The sequence below is a fragment of the Anolis carolinensis genome, unplaced genomic scaffold, assembly GCF_035594765.1.
Source record: "Anolis carolinensis isolate JA03-04 unplaced genomic scaffold, rAnoCar3.1.pri scaffold_13, whole genome shotgun sequence".
NCBI classification, from domain to species: Eukaryota; Metazoa; Chordata; class Lepidosauria; order Squamata; family Dactyloidae; genus Anolis; species Anolis carolinensis.
The window spans coordinates 1,904,288-1,923,541 of NW_026943824.1; the positions used below are offsets into that span (position 1 = coordinate 1,904,288).

At 39.7% G+C, this 19,254-nt stretch overlaps 1 protein-coding gene across 1 annotated transcript in view; it reads right to left on the reverse strand.

Moving 5' to 3' along the window:
* Window positions 1-16,184, reverse strand: part of foxk1 (forkhead box K1) — a 39,777-nt gene extending 23,593 nt beyond the window's left edge. The window contains exon 1 of the mRNA XM_008121725.3: window positions 15,704-16,184. Within this exon, the coding sequence (XP_008119932.3) occupies window positions 15,704-16,107 (404 nt within the window). The 5' untranslated portion in view covers window positions 16,108-16,184. The remainder of the gene's footprint in view (window positions 1-15,703) is intronic.
* Window positions 16,185-19,254: the final 3,070 nt, after the last annotated feature.

Sequence of the window (19,254 nt, forward strand, 5' to 3'; positions counted from 1 at the left end):
CTCCCTCTTTTTCTATTTGCCTCCTTGAACCTCAATGCTATTATTTCAAAATCATAGAATCATAGATTTGGAAGAGACCACATTGGGCATATAGGTTAACCCCCTGCCATGCAGGAAAAGCACAATCAAAGCACCCCCGACAGATGGCCATCCAGCTTTTGTTTAAAAGTTGTCTAAGAAGGACGCCTTTAAATGTTAAGTTATACTTGAGGATCTTTTGCACGGTAAATATTAGGTATATACTTCAAAATAAACTTTTTCTCCTTTACATTAGTTCAATTTGTCAGATAACTGGAATTGCTCTCTTTCAGAACTGGAATTGTTGCTATGGAATATCTGAATCGTGCCTGCAGGCGGTTTACAAAGATTGTACACCAGCTGGGGCCACAAAGTAAGATGAAGTTTGAGAGCCTCTGACCTAAAACGAGCAAAGGCCTGATATATTGAGGGTTATGAAAAGGTTTTTTTATATTGCCACAAGCTAATTCAAAATGAATCAACATCATTTCCAACGTGAACTTGTAATATACTCTACGCTTCCATCCCCCACCTTGCTCTGTTGTTCCCCTCAACCGCCAACAGTGCAGAAAGAGCCTTTAAGTATGTTCTGCTTTCCAACTTTTCTTTGTCCCCTCCATAATTCTGGAACAGAATCCTACCAAAATGGGTTAGCAGGGAATAGTACTGTGATAACAGGCAACTAGAAGTGGGAGACAAAGGTACTATAGACTATAAGCATATCTGCAACTCTGATTATCAACAAGGGTGGAAGGAGAACTTAAAATTCGACCAAACTTTGCTTAGTTTCATTCAAATATATCAAATATACTTCATTTATACTTCCAACATGTATATGTTGAGTGCAGGTTTTAGGACCAAAATTATGAATATCTAGACTGACACATGAGTATACTTTACTGTTGCCTCTAACCATAACAGCAATGCAATATTGTATTATCTCTCTCACACACGCAACAAATCAGAAAACAGAAAGAAAAGGCAATTCTGTGCCGCATAGGTGTTTTCACAAGGCTGTGCAGGCATTTAAGCAAAGTAAGCATGCTTTAGAAAATTATCTTCAAAAGCTCTAATTACACACAGTGATTTCTCTGTATTTAATACCAATTATGTTAGCGGCAACGAACATTTCCCATTTATATTTGCCGAAAAACAATTCCGTAATATTGCAGCACTCAAGCACTTTGTGTGAGCTTGCTTGGAAAAGGCCTATTCAAATAAATTTGCTGTTTTAATTTAATATGCAACTGGAACTGAACTCCAGGGGGTACCAAGTACTTTCTTTCATAGAACCAATTCCTCTTGTAGTTCCCATGTACAAATCTCATCTAAGTTGAGTCCTTGGGTTGGGCAAGGAAATGATGGGGACATTTCAGCTTATTTTGCAAAATTTTTATTCTGTTCTGCTTGGGGATATATATATATACACAGAGACACATACACACACATATATGCTTCTGTTTATCTCCCCGCTTCCCCCAATGTCATTACCTATTTTGATGATGGGCTCAAAACCCACAACGGCCTCTTTCCCCATACAAGTGAGCTCTAATTTCTTCAGACATTCGCCACAGGAGAAAACAGGCAGTAAAAGTTGAGACCAAGCAGAACAAGAAAGGCATGAACTTCAAAGGGATTAATCAATAAATGAATTAGAAGCTTTAAGCTGAGCTAATGGCACATTTGTTTTTCCGCTTTGTGGCAATTTGAGTTCTGGTGCATAATTGTAGCAAAGGAAAACATTACTGGGAACACTTTCTCCTAAGTAAAAGATCTTTATTAATTTTAATTTGACTCAGAAGAAGAGGGAAAGGCTCCTATACCAGGATGCCAATAATAGGATCATTTGATTAATTCAATGGGTTTCCCAAATCTGTTTTTCAAGGTGTTTTGGACTTAAAAGTCTCAGAAGACTCAGCTAAGTTGTCAAATAGTCAGGAATTCTGAGAGCTGAAGTCCAAAAATCTGGTGAACCAAAGTTTGGGAACCACTGGATTAGCAATCAAAGAGGCAAAAACTCATTCTTTAAAGCAGTGATCATCTTCAAGGTGCAAAGAAGGTGCAGATTCACTGTCAGAGTCACTTATCTAGGTAAATCTTGGAGGAAATGCTAGGAAAGAGCCTCCAATGAGAACAAAAACCACAACAAAGAAAGTTTCAATTTGTTTGCTGAAGCCTGCACTCCACCCCAGAATGTGGTTGAAAGACTGTACAAAAAATACTAACAATTGATAATAAAAAACAGTGCAAGCTGGATTTCCTGGCTCCTGTTCAAGACAGTGACCAATCTACAAGGGAACTATAGTTCACTAGACGAAGTAGAGCTGGGAACGTTCATTAGTTTTCTGCAGTTGTTAAGTGACAACAATTGCGCTGTGGTTTGGTGACTCAGTGAAGACCGTTAAAAGGGCTAACCTTTGAAAGACACACATTGTCACAATTTGGCAGCTCTCTGGGGCTTGTCTGTCAATGACAGCACAAGGCAACAAAAGAGGATGTTCCATAATTGCCTCATGTGCCCACATCCGATTTCAAAATACCAGAGTCCATTTCATAACATTTCATTCATTCATAACTCTGCTGTTTGTGGACGACACTCACCGCCAGGAGACGAAGGCAAAACATAATAAAGCTTTTGGGAGAGGAATTAGTGTTCAATGTGATAGAGAAGGTTGCACAAAAGAACACAACAACTTTCCTAAGGAGGTTGGATTGAAACTGCACATTTGTTCAAAACTCTCTTAACACACTAGTGTAGCAAGGCAAACATCAAGTGGCTTTCTTGTTTATTTCCACTCTTTATAAGTACTCACAGAAGACTTTTGGGATGTGATCCAACACGAATGATCACAACATGTATTTTGGACCCCAGTACAACTCCCTTCTCACCACCCTCATCCTCTGTACTATAGAATCACACTAGAAGATCTAGGGAAACCATCTGCCAATAACAGGATAATTTGATTAATTCAATGGGTTTCCCAAATCTGTTTCTCAAGGTGTTTTGGACTTCAAGTCTCAGAAGACTCAGCTAAGTTGACAAATAGTCAGGAATTCTGAGAGTTGAAGTCCAAAAATCTGGAAACCACATAAATGGAAACAGCCAATGTGGAGGGTTACCTGTACTGAAGTTCTAAAATACACAAATGACAACATATATGGATCTAGTCACATCATTGCCCATTCAGAAGCAGAGAGGCGGGACTTCAGGGGCTGCTTTATCCAGTTGGCAGAAAAACCAGCTGTCCCTGGAATCCTTTCTTCCAGAAACCCCTTCTATTTGAGGCAGTCATTACAAGAATGTTCCTTGAAGAACCAGTGGCCAAGTCCGCTTATATCCCTCTTCCTCTTTTCCCTCCATTGCATTTGCTAAATTGTAAACCCGAGACTGTCTTGTGTGCATTTTTAAACTCTGTACAGTGCTGCCTACATTGTACATGTTGTATAAATCCACATTTCTGCATGTCCACACAAAGACCTGGAATATATCCCCATGAATATGTGGATCACACTGCATTCCTAAATGGAGGTGTAGTAAAATACACGTGACTTCCTATCAAGTCCTATTGCATTTTGAGAGGGACTTGTGAGGAAAAGAGAGATATTTGAGGATGGTGCATAGTTCTGAGGATGTTGAAGAGATATTTTTAGATATGTGTTTTCATGAATGAGGGTATTATTTATTATTCTAAGGCAAAGAACTGCCCAAAACCCAAAAAAAGGCCTTTTGTATAAACTGTTCTAACAATGAAAGCAGACTGTATTAACAACAAGCGTCATACGATGTTTTATGAAAATACTGCTGTGTGTGTGCGCATGTGCTTTCAAGTCATGTGTTGACTTATGATGACCCCATGAATTTCATAGGTTTTCCTAACATGCCACATTCTTTGTCCGAGTTCCTTCCTCTGAAATGTAGCACACAGCACTTGGTATTAGTTGGGAGTCTCATCCAAGGACTAAACAGGGCTAATCCTGCTCAGCTTCCAAGTTCAGGCATGATCTGATACTTTTACAATATTTAATAATAATAATAATAATAATAATAATAATAATAATAATAATAATAACAACTTTATTTTTATACCCCGCCCCATCTCCCCGAAGGGACTCGGGGCGGCTTACATGGGGCCTTGCCCAATAAAACAATCAAATATCAAAACACAGCAATAAAACAGTTATAGAATAAAACATCAATAACAGTAAAAACAATCGTTAAAATCAACATAAAACATACAACATTAACACTGGAGACTAATTCATAGAACCCAGGCAAAGTGTAACATGGGCCGAAATGGGGAAGGTAATTTCACAGTTGAAATGGACAATTTAGGAATAATGTATTTATTTACATACTGTTAAATACGCTAATTAATCTGGGTGATACTGGAAAAGAAATCATGTGTTTCCTAATTTGTTGGTTTTATGCATTTTGAAATTTGTTTTATTTTGATATTTAAAAAAACAAGTCTCAAGTGAGCCAACAAATATCTGGTAATCTAAAAACAAGTAATGGCAGAGCACTTGGACAATCACTTTCTGTACTCTGCCTCCCAACCTTCCTATGTCAATAGATCTTAGCGTGGCTGTTTGAACAACGTTTAATAATAAACAGATTTGAACAATCCCGAGAATAATAGATGAGGGATAGTGCTCACTGAAGACCAGTGTGAAAGCTGAAAATTAGAAGCTTCCTCCCCTGCAATTGTACATTTCTCACTCCTTTCCTTCTTCCACTTTGGAAGTGAGGTAGTTGCCCAGAGGGTCTCTTTTGCAGCTTTCCTCTGAGGCTGAGATAATGTTACTTGCCCAAATAGATTTGCATGGAGTTCTAGTTTAACATTCAAACTACTATACCACCCTGGATCTTGAGGTATACACACAGTGAAAGAAATAGAGATAGTACTTCCAATGATGGTGAGTGTGTGTCTCTAAACTTCCACTGCTGCGGGCCTTAGGCATTTTCACACTCCAAAGCAGCAACACGCAACCATTTACAGAGTCCAGTTCATAAAGTAACTTAATGGCAAAGCCTCCAAGGAAGAGGCACTGTGTTAGCATCTTTGCTGGATACACCAGACTGGTTTAATTGTTATGTAAATTACACTTGCTATGCCATCAACTTTCTCTTAATGGGCCATTCATCATTGCAAAGTTTTCTTTGAAGGAGCCAGCTGCTCTCCCTCAGAGGTCTCCTGAAACATCTTAGGTTTTTAAAAAAATGCTGGAATTACCCTGAAGTAAAAAGAGATAGAGAAATCTCAAATTCACAAATGCATTCCATTCCCTCTATGCATGAAAGGAAGTTAACTAACCATTAAATAGACTAAAGGTTTGCTAACAGCCTAATTCACAAGTCAGTTAATCCAACCTACCTGGACAGGGCTATATATATATTCTACAGATTTAAAAGGAATACACATAGACCAAGGAAGCCAATTTTCTGGATGCAGAAGAGCTTACACCTGCAAATATCTGTATAGGTGTGTAGACATTATTTTCTCAGTGATGTTATGAACTCCTGGATGTAAAAAAAGAACTCACAACTGGATACAAGAAATAGAAGATGATTCCGTGGATACCTTGAACCACCTAATGACAAATAAATGGGACCAAGGGCAAATCAGATAGAACTCTACCTAGATGCCAAAATGACACTGCCATACTTGGGACATATCATGAGAAGAAATGGCTCACTGGAAAAGATAATGCGGCAGATTGAGCAATCTGAACATAATATATGTGCAGTATGATCCGAAAGATGCAATAATCATATCGTAGTTCCCTTATAGTTAATGAAATGTGCCAATATTCAGTGTACAATACATTTATTTTGCTTTCAGTAACTCTACCAAGTCTTGAGGTAGGAAGAAAGCTACCAGAAATCTTAAAAGAGGGATTCAGGAAGTCTGAACAGGAGATATCACATGAAAGAATAACTTCCCAGCTACTGCAAATATTAATTATTCTGTTAAGATCTTTAAAAGCTTTTAATACCTAATAAAAGCAGTGCTTCATGCAAAATTAACTCCCATAAGGAATGTACATACACATGGCTATGAACCGTTTCCCAAAGGCGGTCTTTAAAAAGGAGATTGATGGGCAGAATCATTCAAGGATAATAGAAAACGTATCATCATTAAGCTCAGTCTGGCTTCTAACACACACTTTCTACCTTACAAACAGGTGACATGAGCACAAGTATCCAAATCTAATAGAAAATGCTTTTATATGTTATTTTCAAAGAGCATATAAAAGGTTTGTTTCAACATAAAAAGCAGGGGGAAAGGAGGTGTTTTGGGGGAAAATACAACAATATCTTTAAGATTAACTAATTTATTTTAGCATACACTTTCACACATTTAAATGCATTGAACATTCATGTTTTGGTGCATCAGAAGTGAACTAAAGTTTATACAAGTGAATGATGAAGGAAATCAATCTCAAATATGCTACTGAATCCGCACTCCTCTTTTCATTCACTTGCTTTTTTCTTTCTCTTGTCCCTTTTATGTCCACTTGAAGAACTCACTAGAAGCAAAGATGACCAACGAAGGATGTCGAAACAGGACATATCTTCCAACTCACTGGAAAAGATAATGTGTGGTAAAATTGAACGCACTAGGGGAAAAGGCTATACCATATATACATTGATTAAATCAAGAAATCCTGAGCTGGCAAGATCTTAGCAGGGGTCCCAATAACAGAGTGTACTAGATGTTCCTCATTCATAGGGTCACCGTAAGTCAAAGTTGATGTAATAGCAATTAACGGCCACCACAAATGCCACAGCAACCACAGCGAATTACACAAAAATCCCCAGAACTACCACAGAAAACAACAACCATAGCAATCGCTGCAGTTGCAATAGGTGCATGAACTGCACAAAATGGATACTAAACTAAATAATGAAGCTTTCCAACTATTTTGCTAAGACTATACAATATCAAAAGAAAGGCATTCAAATGTTTAATGCATTTGCCATTCTGTCATGTGAAGCTTAAATAATTTCTCTTTAAAGCTAGCCAAATAATATAAACTACACAGAGTGTATGTTCTATGCTGATTCTGCAGTTCTTCTTATGAAAACTGAGCATATCTTATCCAGAATTCCAAAATATGAAATTGTCCACATGGGTGGCTGATGCTTTTCTGATGGTTTAATGTACACAAAAACTTGGTTTCATACAGAAAATACTTTAAAAACATTGTATAATCATGCTTAAAATGTGTATATGAAACATAAATGTCATGACACACCAATGTGCCTTCGTTTTCTACAAATACTGACTTTCTTCAGTTTGCAAGCTTTGAATTTTTGATATACCCAGGCCAGAATTCTATGTCTGCAGCAATGGCTAAATGTCAGCTGGCAATGTCTGAGAAATAAGTTGTGGGCTTACAGAAAATATTCCTAAATCTCAGAGGGAGGAGAGGTCTATCTTCAAAGAGATGATGCCGTGCAAATCCACTGATCCAAATAGAAGTTCACCAATAGGAGCTGCTCTGCAAAGCCACAAAGTTCTCTCTGCCATGCAAAACTATTAAAGAGCAAAAGAAAACCTGCTCGGTGCTCCAAAGAGCATGCAAGGCATGTTTCTTGACCACAGATGCCACATTTCCACTCGGAACTAGAGACAGGAAGCTGGCTCCTCCACATCTGTGCAAGTTTGAGCCAAAACAGGGATGGCTGTGTTATGATTTTCAAAGAAGGGGATAAAACAGCCTTTGGATTTGCAAACATAGAACACACAGATACCACTGGCATGGAAAGATAGAGTCAAACAGGCAGCTCAAGCCCTAATTTTGTATGCAGCATCGGATGATTGGATGTGGAAGAGGGCATATGGAGTGGCCCATCCCAAAATAAACAGATAGAGATGGATACCCAGTCTATCCTGCCCCCGCCAATAATTCATCCGCAAGCTACTGCAATATACTCTCCTTAAAATATATTCCTGATTTGGCTTCCCTAATACATATGGTTTCCAACAAGCTTGAACAGAAGCACATAGCAAGAGGCACTGCTGGATTGGACATGAGGTTCAACTAAGTTTGAATATTTTGCAAACAGCCAGATGATGCGCTGAAGCTTACAAGAAAAACACAAAAACACCTTCTTGAACACTGGTCTATCACCTTAATTTATACACCATAATGGCTACTGACACCCAAATGGGGTACATTTATTTTGGGGGAAATCCAGCCAAGGTGAGGCCCTTTTGTGCCACATCAGTATCATGGAAGAAATTCAAGCCAATACTGTTGTTAAATTGTTTGCAAGAAAGTGAAAGCATAGACATGGTATTCAATGCAAGTTGAGCTTACACTGTGCATTCAATGGCAAACAGTCAAGAGGAAAATCATTAGAAAACAGGTATGTATCACTTTGTTAACAGCTCTGGGTTTGAACTAGTGGTTATGTGGTCAAAGTAACTCCCTAGAGAACAGAGCTCACTGTTCTCTCTTTAACTCTGAGCATGTGTACACACATACATGTATCCTGATAACATCATCTTAACCACAAGAATAGAATATCCAGGCAGCCACTGAGGTCACAAGAAAGCAGACGCCATGATGTGCAATGTTGCCAGCAACAGTGTTGAGCTTTGCTATTTAAAAGGCTATGCCAGAGCATTTGGGCTTTTGCAAACACAAAGACACACACACACTCCAGCAGCACAACTTAAAATGGCTCCTAACCCATGGAAACTTTCCAAGAAAGAAAGAAACCACTGTATCTTACAGAAAGGTTGGGTGACTGTAGATGAATAAGGGGCCAGTTTTCTACCTGGGGATAATCTAGGGATGGCATGGATTGTCAAGAAACAAATGTGCAAAAAGGAAGAAAAGTGGTTCCCTACTTCCAATTGAAACCAATTACTAGATGCCCTTGGGCATGTCACACTCTCTCAGCCTTAGAAGGGAAAAAACATAAACATCTGCTGAGTAAATCTTGTCAAGAAAATGCTAGAAATGTTAAAAAGTCTCCTGTTTTTAACATTTTATGCTGTATGTTGATTTTAATGACTGTTTTATTGATGCTGATGTTTTTATTGTTGGGATATTTGTTTTATCGTTTTGTTGTTGTTATTATATTGTTGTATCGGGCATGGCCCCATGTAAGCCGCCCCGAGTCCCTTCGGGGAGATGGGGCGGGGTATAAAAATATAGTTGTTATTATTATTATTATTATTATTATTATTATTATTATTATTATTATTATTAATTGATTTGAATGAATATGACAACAACGTGGAGAAACTACACACTCTGGTCTAGAGTCTAATAATAATAATAATATGATGATGACGACAACGACGACGACAACAACAACAACAACGTTTTATAGCCATAACCCTTGTGTATCAAAAAGGTGCACTGTCAGTGTTAACTACCATCAAGTCAACTTTAAGTTATGGTGGGTATGGGTTCTGTGGTTATGGGTGTCTTACTACACACACGCACACACACACACACACACACACACTCCATGCACTCCCCCGTTCAGAATGCCAAATAAACAAACCCTTGGACTTCATTTTATGGTCCACCTGAGGCTGTATGAGCCGACAGCCCAGGAAAAATGGTTCTGAAGTATGACCTAAAGAACGCAGGCAAACCTGCAGCTATTTGCCTGCAAAAAACTACAGGGCAAATTCCATTTTAAAGAAAGCATCGGGAAGAGTTTGCATCATTTCTTTTACAACTTACAAAAGGAGTTTATTTACTCCATTCATAAACACTGGCCAAAAAGGCGGTTTATTGTTCCAAGGCTCCAGTTGCCTAGAAATAACTGAATGAAATCCTCCCCTCCCCTCTTTCAAAGCTTAAAATGAAAGTCTTTTCCCCTGTTCCAAATAAAAAGTACAGACAGCTTACTTTGTCCTCTTTTAATTCGACACAAGGTTTACTTCTCAAGGAAGGAAGTGACAAGGCACAGAAGAAATGTACACAAGTAAATCAAGAGCTTATAAGAGAAATACAAGAACGCCCTGGGCTTCACAAAGGGGGGAGGGAGTGTGTTTTACAAGAAGAAATTAATTACACTGACATAGTCCAAATGTTTCTCCTTCTAAAAAGAAGTATTTCAAAGCCCTTATGCCTCGAAGAAAGCAAGTGGCTGGGGATTTATAACAAAATTGCTAAACGCAGGAAAACGGCTTGTGCAGCATTGAACCTTTTTTTAAAAAAAAGTATCCATAAAATATGGAGTAACCAGAACAGCACACTAAGGTGATTAACCTAGGTGCACTCTACGTTTCCACCCACCATTTCCAAATACAAGTTTAGCATCCCTTATCTGGAATTCCAAAATCTGAAATTCTCCAAAATCTAAAATTGTTCTTATGGGAGGGGTTAGGATAGTGACCCCTTTGCGTTCTGTTGCTTCAATGTACACCAACATGATTTCATGCATGAAATTATAAAAATAATAATTTTGAAATAGGTGTGTAGGGTGTATATGAAATATAAGTGAATCTTTTGTTTAGATTTGGTTCCCATCATCAAGATATCAAGGTATAAAGCGAAAAAAAATACAATTTTAAACGTACAACATACAATTGCTATGATCTTGTATTGGACATAGAAATCTTTCTCATACTTGTATTGTATGTAAAAGTTTTTAGAAATGACTGTCAGACAGTAAACGAGAATACCTTGTCGTAAACAATGTATTCTAAAAGGAAATATTCAAAAATGCTAAAATCATGCATAATAGTGCATCCTATTGAAATGGAGGATTTCCGGCTCAATAACACTATAGAGTTTTCTAGGACAACCTTGAAAATGCCTAGATGACATTTTTTGACAGATGTGTATAAATGAAGCCACAGAGGTCCTACAGACATGGGACCCTAGTGTATATATTTCCTCGTGTAATCTGACCACTCTTGATGAACCACCATGTTTCCTCTCTATTTATCCTACACAAAGTGTGACCCTGGGATAGAAAAGACAGCTGTGGTTCCTTTCCCATCTGTGGAAACTTTCTCCACCCCCACAATCCGATATCCCTTTGGAATCTCTTTCTTTTCCCACAATGAAACTACCTACTCCCTAAGGAGGAGTGGAATCTACTACAAATAGGCTTGCCTCAAGGATACTCTATACTTTTTGGGTTCCAAACCTTTTAGCATTTTGGTTGTCTTTTCAATATCTTTTTTGAATTGTGGTATCCAGAACTGGACAGGTGATGTGGGACAATAACTTCTCTCAATACTGGCATTGTATTCCTATTGATGTTCCTGCTTAGATTTGGGTCCCATCTCCAAGATATTGTATTATGTACATAAATGCAAATACAGGCATTCTAAAATTGGAAATGCAAAATATTTCTGGTCCAATGCATTTCAGATAAGGGATACTCAATCTAAACTGCCTTTACCTCCATATACAGCTTTTCTACTAACAGTTGAACCAAAAGTCATCTTCAGCATTTGGTACCCATCAATACAGAACTGAATCCTGGATCCTTTTTGTTGCTAACAGGAATTGTTATTTTTTAATTCTGCTGGTATAAACAGTAATGTAACCTTTTTGATATGTTTTAAAAGGAAAAAAAAAACAAAGTATCAACAATGCCACTCTACCAGGCTGATTCATTTTTCATTTCTCTCTCTCCATATATAGAATAACCACAAACCAGGCTCACATGTGTGTATGTTTGTGTAGGAATCCTAATCAAAGCAAGCCTGAGTCCAAATATTTTTGAAAAAGTTACCCACTACCTAGCAACAGACCCCCAAAACAAAACAAACCCAACTACTACTCTCATAGGTTTAATTCAGCAGCATCCTCTCCTGCAAAAACCCATCTGGAATTAATTTCTAGGGTACACATGATAAAATTAATGTAGTTTTGACATGATTTTAAGTACCATGGCTCAATGCCATGGAACCATGAAAGTTGTAGTTTGGGGAAGCACCAGCACTGTTGGGCAGAGAAGGCTAGGACCTTGTAAAACTAAAACTCGTATGATTCTATGACATTGAGACATGGCAATGAAAACAATGTCAAATTGTATTAATTTTACAGAGTAAATGCATCCTAACACACAACTCAGAACAATCTGGGGTAACTATAAAGAAGGGGACACATGGGTCTTATTCTTTTCCACCATGAACTGTTTAAAGTCCCAACTGATTTGGGGAACGTGGGCTAATAAAGATGACGATAATAAATATAGTAACAAGTGGTACAAAAATCAGTAAACAAACAATAACACAAAATCCCCCTGAGCTATCAATTTTGGGGGCCTGCACACGGGCCACATGCTTTACAACTCTCAGCCCCTTTGAGTCCCAATAAACTTGGAAAACGCAGGATAGTAATCAATAAATACAGATAATAAATCATCGTGATGAATATATAGATAATAAATCATCATGATGATGATAAATATACGTAAACATGATAACAAATATATAATGATAGACACATAAACAACAAAACATTCTCTTCACAACAGCATATATTGGCTATATAATACATATGACCAATAAAATAGTGCCTTTTCTTCCTCCCTACACGTGGGTTGCCTTCTTTGCCATTGTAAGCCGCTTTGGGCTCTTTTGGGAGAAAGTGGTATACAAACAAACAACAAAGCATCCCTTTCACAATAGTTTATATTGGCTATCATCAATACAAACAAATGTAGTAGTGCATTCTCCTCCTCCCTCTGAGGTTTTTGTCACCACCTTTGCCATTGTAGGCCGCTTTGGACTCCCTTGGGAGAAAGTGGGATACAAATAAACAACAGAACTTCCCCTTCTCAACAGCATATATCGGCTATATAATAAATAGGATAAATAGCATACTGCCTTCTCTTCCTACGCATGGGTTGCCTTCTTTGCCACTGTAGACTGCTTTGGACACTCATGGGAGAAAGTGATAAACAAACAACCAACACAATTTTCCATTCCCAACAGTATATATTGGCTATATAATAAATATGACAAATAGAGTTGGGCACTCACACATGGGTCACCTTCTTTGCCACTAAAAGCTGCATTGGACTTTCTCGTGAGACAGCAGTATACAAACAAACAAAAAAACATCCCTTTTGCAATCGTTTATATTGGCTATAATCAATATAATAAGTATGACCAATAGAGTAGTGCATTCTCTTCCTTCCCTACACATGGGTCACCTTTGACATTGCAGGCTTCTTTGGATGTGTTTGGGAGAGAGTGGTATACACACAAATAACAAAACATCTCTTTTTGCAACAGTTTATATTGACTATCATCAATATAAACACATGCAGTAGTACATTCTCCTCCTTCCTCTGAAGTTTCTGTCACCTTCTTTGCCATTGTAAGCCACTTTGGATTCTCTTGGGAGAAAGTGGCGTACAAATAAACAACACACGTTTCCCTTTTGCACTAGTTTATATTGGTTATATAATAAATATGACAAATGCGGCAGTGAATTATCTTCCTTCCTACAGGTGAGTCGCCTACTTTGCCATTGTAGGCTGCTTTGGACTCGCTTGGGAGAAAGCGCTATACAAATAAATAACAAAACGTCCCCTTCCCAACAGCATATATTGGCTATATAATAACTGTGATGAATATAGTAGTGCATTCTCTTCCTCCCTACATGTGGGTCACCTTGTTTGCCATTGTAGGCCTCTTTGGACTTTCTTAGGAGAAAGTGGTAGGAAATATATTGGCTATCATTAATATAAACAAATATAGTAGTACATTCTCCTCCTTCCTCTGAGGTTTCTGTCACCTTCTTTGCCATTGCTCTTGGGAGAAAGCGGCATACAAACAAACAACATAACTTTCCCTTTCCAACAGCATATATTTGCTATATAATAAATATGATAAATGTGGTAGTGCACTCTCTTCCTCCCTACACATGGTTTGCCTTCTTTGGCATTGTAAGCTGCTTTGGACTCTTTTGGGAGACAGTGGCATACAAATAAACAACACAACTTTCCCTTTCACCGCAGTTGATAGTGGCTGTATAATAACTATTATAAAAAGAGTAGTGCTTTCACACCTCTGTCACTGTATGCCGCTTTGGACTCTCTGGGGAGACAGTGGCATACAAATAAACACAACTTTCCCTTTTGCAGTAGTTTATGGTGGCTATATAATAAAGAGTAGTGCTTTCACACCTCTGTCACTGTAGGCCACTTTGGACTCTTTTGGAAGACAGTGGAATACAAATAAACAAAACAACTTTCCCTTTCGCAGTAGTTTATAGTGGCTATACAGTAAATAATACGACAAACAGAGTAATGCCTTCACACGTGGGCCGCCTTCTTTGCCATTGTAGGCCGCTTTGGCCTCTTATGGGAAAAAGTAGAGTACAAATAAACAAAACTTTTCTTCTCCAACAGCATAGACTGACTATATAATAAATATAGTCTCTTCCTCCCTACACGTGGGCTGCCTTCTTTGGCATTGTAAGCTGCTTTGGACTCTTTGGGGAGACAGTGGCATACAAATAAACAACACAACTTTCCCTTTCACCGCAGTTTATAGTAACTATATAATAACTATTATAAAAAGCGTAGTGCTTTCACACCTCTGTCACTGTAGGCCGCTTTGGACTCTTATGGGAGAAAATAGCATACAAAAAGCACAACTTTCCCTTTGGTGGCAGTTTATAAAGGCTATACAGTAAATATGACAAGCAGAGCAGTGCCTTCACATGTGGGCCGCCTTCTTTGCCATTGTAGGCCACTTTGGACTCTTTTAGGAGACAGTGGAATACAAACAAACAACACAACTTCCCCTTTCTCAGTAATTTATACTGGCTATATAGTAAATATAATGATAAATACACACAAATGTCTATACTAGACAATGTCGAACAGATAAACAAACACTAGGTACTCTGAATTACATAATGCAACTTATGTTTTGAAACTTTATAGTATTCGCTTATCCTTTTTACATAGAAGGAAGATAGCTCTATACTCAGAGAGGCCTGACTATTTCTGTGGCCTCTGCAAGTTGCTCTAATATACACATCTCTTTTTAGTGTTTGTTTATCTGTTCGACATTATATAGTAAATATGACAAGCAGAGCAGTGCCTTCCCACGTGGGCCGCCTTCTTTGCCATTGTAGGCCGCTTTGGACTCTTTGGGGAGACAGTGGAATACAAACAAACAACACAACTTCCCCTTTCTCAGTAATTTATACTGGCTATATAGTAAATATAATGATAAATACACACAAATGTCTATACTAGACAATGTCGAACAGATAAACAAACACTAGGTGCTCTGAATTACATAATGCAACTTATGTTTTGAAACTTTATAGTATTCGCTTATCCTTTTTACATAGAAGGAAGATAGCTCTATACTCAGAGAGGCCTGACTATTTCTGTGGCCTCTGCAAGTTGCTCTAATATACACATCTCTTTTTAGTGTTTGTTTATCTGTTCGACATTTTATAGTAAATATGACAAGCAGAGCAGTGCCTTCCCACGTGGGCCGCCTTCTTTGCCATTGTAGGCCGCTTTGGACTCTTTGGGGAGACAGTGGCGTACAAATAAACAACACAACCTCCCCTTTCTCAGTCGTTTATACTGGCTAAATAATAAATATGCCAAGCAGAGCAGTGCCTTCCCACGTGGGCCGCCTCGGGCTCGCGTGGGGAGCGCGGCCTAGAGGTAAACAGAGCGCCGTCCCCCCTTCCGTCCTGTCCTGGGACTCACTGGGGCGGGAGGCGCAGGGCGGGGGCGCTCCTCCGCTGGAAGGCGCCGTCGACGAAGACGCCGTTCTTGCCGAGGCAGCTCAGGTAGAAGTGCGGGGCGCGGAAGGCGAGCTCGAGGTGGCGGCGGGAGATGAAGGAGGAGCGGCCCATGGGCACGTCCACGGCGCCCTGCGAGGAGTTGCGCCCGATGGTCACCGCCGCCCGCCGCACCAGGAACTCGAAGTCGCGGCCCAGCAGCCGGGCCAGCGGGGCGGGAAGGGGCTCCGCCGCCACCGCAGAGGCCGAGGCCGGGCCGGAGGAGGGCGGCCCCGCCGGAGGGAGGCCCGGCAGCGGCGGCGGCGAGGGGGCCGAGCGCAGCTCCAGCAAGGCCCGCGCCCCGCTCCGCTCCTCGCCCGCTTCCGCCATCTTTGCCCAGCCAGCGTGAGCAGGCGGAGGCGGAGCCAAGGCGGAGGAGGAGCGGGCAGGCCTCGCCGCCTCCTCGGTCGCGCCGACACTGCGACGTCCTAGGCCGCTTCCCACTCCCAGGCCTGGCCAGAGGCCCTCAAGTGTTTTGGACTTCGGCTCCCAGAGTGCCACCGCATTGGTCCCAGTAGCTGAGGCTCACGGGAGTTGGAGTCCCAAACCCGACACTGGGTTAACGAGGCCTCCATTCTGGCTCTTCAAGTGTTTTGGACTTCGCTTCCCAGACTCCCTCCTCATTGGTCCGAGTAGCTGAGGCTCATGGGAGTTGGAGTCCCAAACTCAAGACTTGGTTAACAAGGCCTCTTCTTTGGCCCTTCAAACGTTTTGGCTCCCAGAGTGCCTCCACATTGCTCCAATTAGCTGAGGATCATGGGAGTTGGAGTCCCAAACTCAAGACTTGGATAACAAGGCTTCTTTGGCCCTTCAAACGTTTGGGTTCCCAGAGTGCCTCCACATTGGTCCAAGTAGCTGAGGCTCATGGGAGTTGGAGTCCCAAACTCAAGACTTGGATAACAAGGCTTCTTTGGCCCTTCAAACGTTTGGGTTCCCAGAGTGTCTCCACATTGCCCCAATTAGCTGAGGCTCATGGGAGTTGGAGTCCCAAACTCAAGACTTGGTTAACAAGGCCTCTACTATGGCCCTTTAAATGAATTCCTCATTTCCTATAGACCTCTGCACAAACCTCTGAGGATGTCTGCTATAGATGCAGGAGGAAGGTCAGGAGAGAATGCTACTGGAACATTGCAATGCAGCCTGAAGTCCTAGGACACACTAGAGCAAGCATGGGCAAACTTTGGCCCTCCAGGTGTTTTGGACTACAGCTCCCATAATTCCTAACAGCCTGCCGGCTGTTAGGAATTATGGGAGCTGTAGTCCAAAACACCTGGAGGGCCAAAGTTTGCCCATGCCTGCAATAGAGCCATGGATTCAAACTACTTCGGAGTCCGGTGGTGGTGGTATTGGTTAAAAATTGTTGTGTAATTTTTATTTGACGTTATTTGTATTTTTTAATTAATTTTATTGTAAGTTATCTTTTTATTTATTATATTTTATTTTTTTCTTGTATAATTTTTAGTTAATTTTTGTTATTACGGTATTTTATGGTATTAATTTTTTAGTGTTTTTAATTATTTTGCAGTGAGACCAAGTTGGAGGAGCTTAGCCTTCTAACTGGCAGCAATTGGATAAAAGCAATTATTCCTCTCTCTCTAATTAGGACTTTATTTTTCTTTTCTTTTTGTTGTATCAACCTAGAGCCATGGATGATGGGTTGTGTCGTCAAATTTCGAGGTTGGGGGGCCTGTAGTTTTGTTGTTTTGTGGGTCGCCGTGATGCCATCACTCTTTTATATATATAGATATAGATATATACAGTATATATATATATATATATATATATTCATTCTATTATTATTGTAGTATATTATTATATTATTACTAATATATTATTATATTGTTCATTATTCATGACTACATTGAAACTAGAATAGAGAGAAATCAGCGTGGAAACTGCAAGAAGTACCATAGATTGTTGTACATGGAAATAATGGTAGTAAATAGTTTTTGATTTATTAAATACAGTTATATATTACAACTAGCTGTGCCCGGCCACGCGTTGCTGTGGCGAAGTATGGTGGTATGGGAAATAAAGTATTGAGGAATTGGTGGTCGTTAAGGTAAAGGGTAAAGGTTTTCCCCTGACATTAAGTCCATTATAAATGGGTTATATAGCTGTGTGGAAGGGCCTTGAGTCTACACTGCCATATAATCCAGTTAAAATCAGATAATCTGTATCTTATAGGCAGTATGGAAGAGGCCTAAGTGAGGCCTAAGTCTGCCTGTCCCCTGGGCTGAGTGGGTTGCTAGGAGACCAAGTGGGTGGAGCTTAGCCTTCTAACTGACAGCAGACCAAGTGGGTGGAGCTTAGCCTTCTAACTGGCAGCAATTGGATAAAAACAATTATTCCTCTCCCTCTAATTAGGGCTTTATTTTTTCTTTTCTTTTTGTTGTATGAATGTAGAGGCATGGATGAGGGGTTGTGCTGCCAAGTTTAGTATTTCTGGGATGTGTAGTTTTGTTGTTTTGTCCCAGGCCGAAATTTCATTACCCTTTTATATATATAGATTATATATTTTTGTTATTTAAACTACACATATTGCGAAATTATGGGTTTTTTCTCTCTCGAAGTGACACACCACCCAAGTCATGCTAGGTTTTTTGGTGAATTTTGACACACCAAGCGCAAAAGGTTGCCCATCATTGTTCTATGAACATATATACACATGGGGTATTGCTTGGAGCTGTCCATTGTGAGGGACAGATTGCGCCGTGTTGATTTTGCCGCTGTGTCCCTCCGTATCGCAGAACTCTGCAAACAGAAAGGCTTTGTGGAGGAAGAAGAAGCGATAACGGAATATGTCTTTCTCTTCTGTTCTTCCACAGGATGTGTGCCCAAGCCAAACACGGTCCTGATAACGCTGGGCCAGGCCCGTTGCTGTTTTCCAGTGCTTGTTATTCTCCCGAATGAGACTGAATACACATTATCTTTATTTCCAATTCCAAAAAGAGAGAGAGGTTGGGACGTAGACCTAGCAGGCAAGTAAACTTCACTTTCTTAATTTCTTTTTGATAAAGGTATGGGGCCCACAAACCCTGTTGTACCCTGCCTCAGTAATAATAATAATAATAATAATAATAATAATAATAATAATAATAACAACTCACAGCAACCCATTACAGTAGAGTCTCACTTATCCAACATAAACGGGCCGGCAGAACGTTGGATAAGTGAATATGTTGGATAATTAGGAGAGATTAAGGAAAAGCCTATTAAACATCAAATGAGTTTATGATTTTACAAATTAAGAACCAAAACATCATGCTATACATGCTGACAGAAAAAGTAGTTCAATGCGCAGTAATGCTATGTAATAATTACTGTATTTACGAATTTAGCACCAAAATATCACGATGTATTGAAAACATTGACTACAAAAATGCGTTGGATAATCCAGAACATTGGATAAGCGAGTGTTGGATAAGTGAGACTCTACTGTATTATTATTATTATTATTGTATGACACAGCAAACA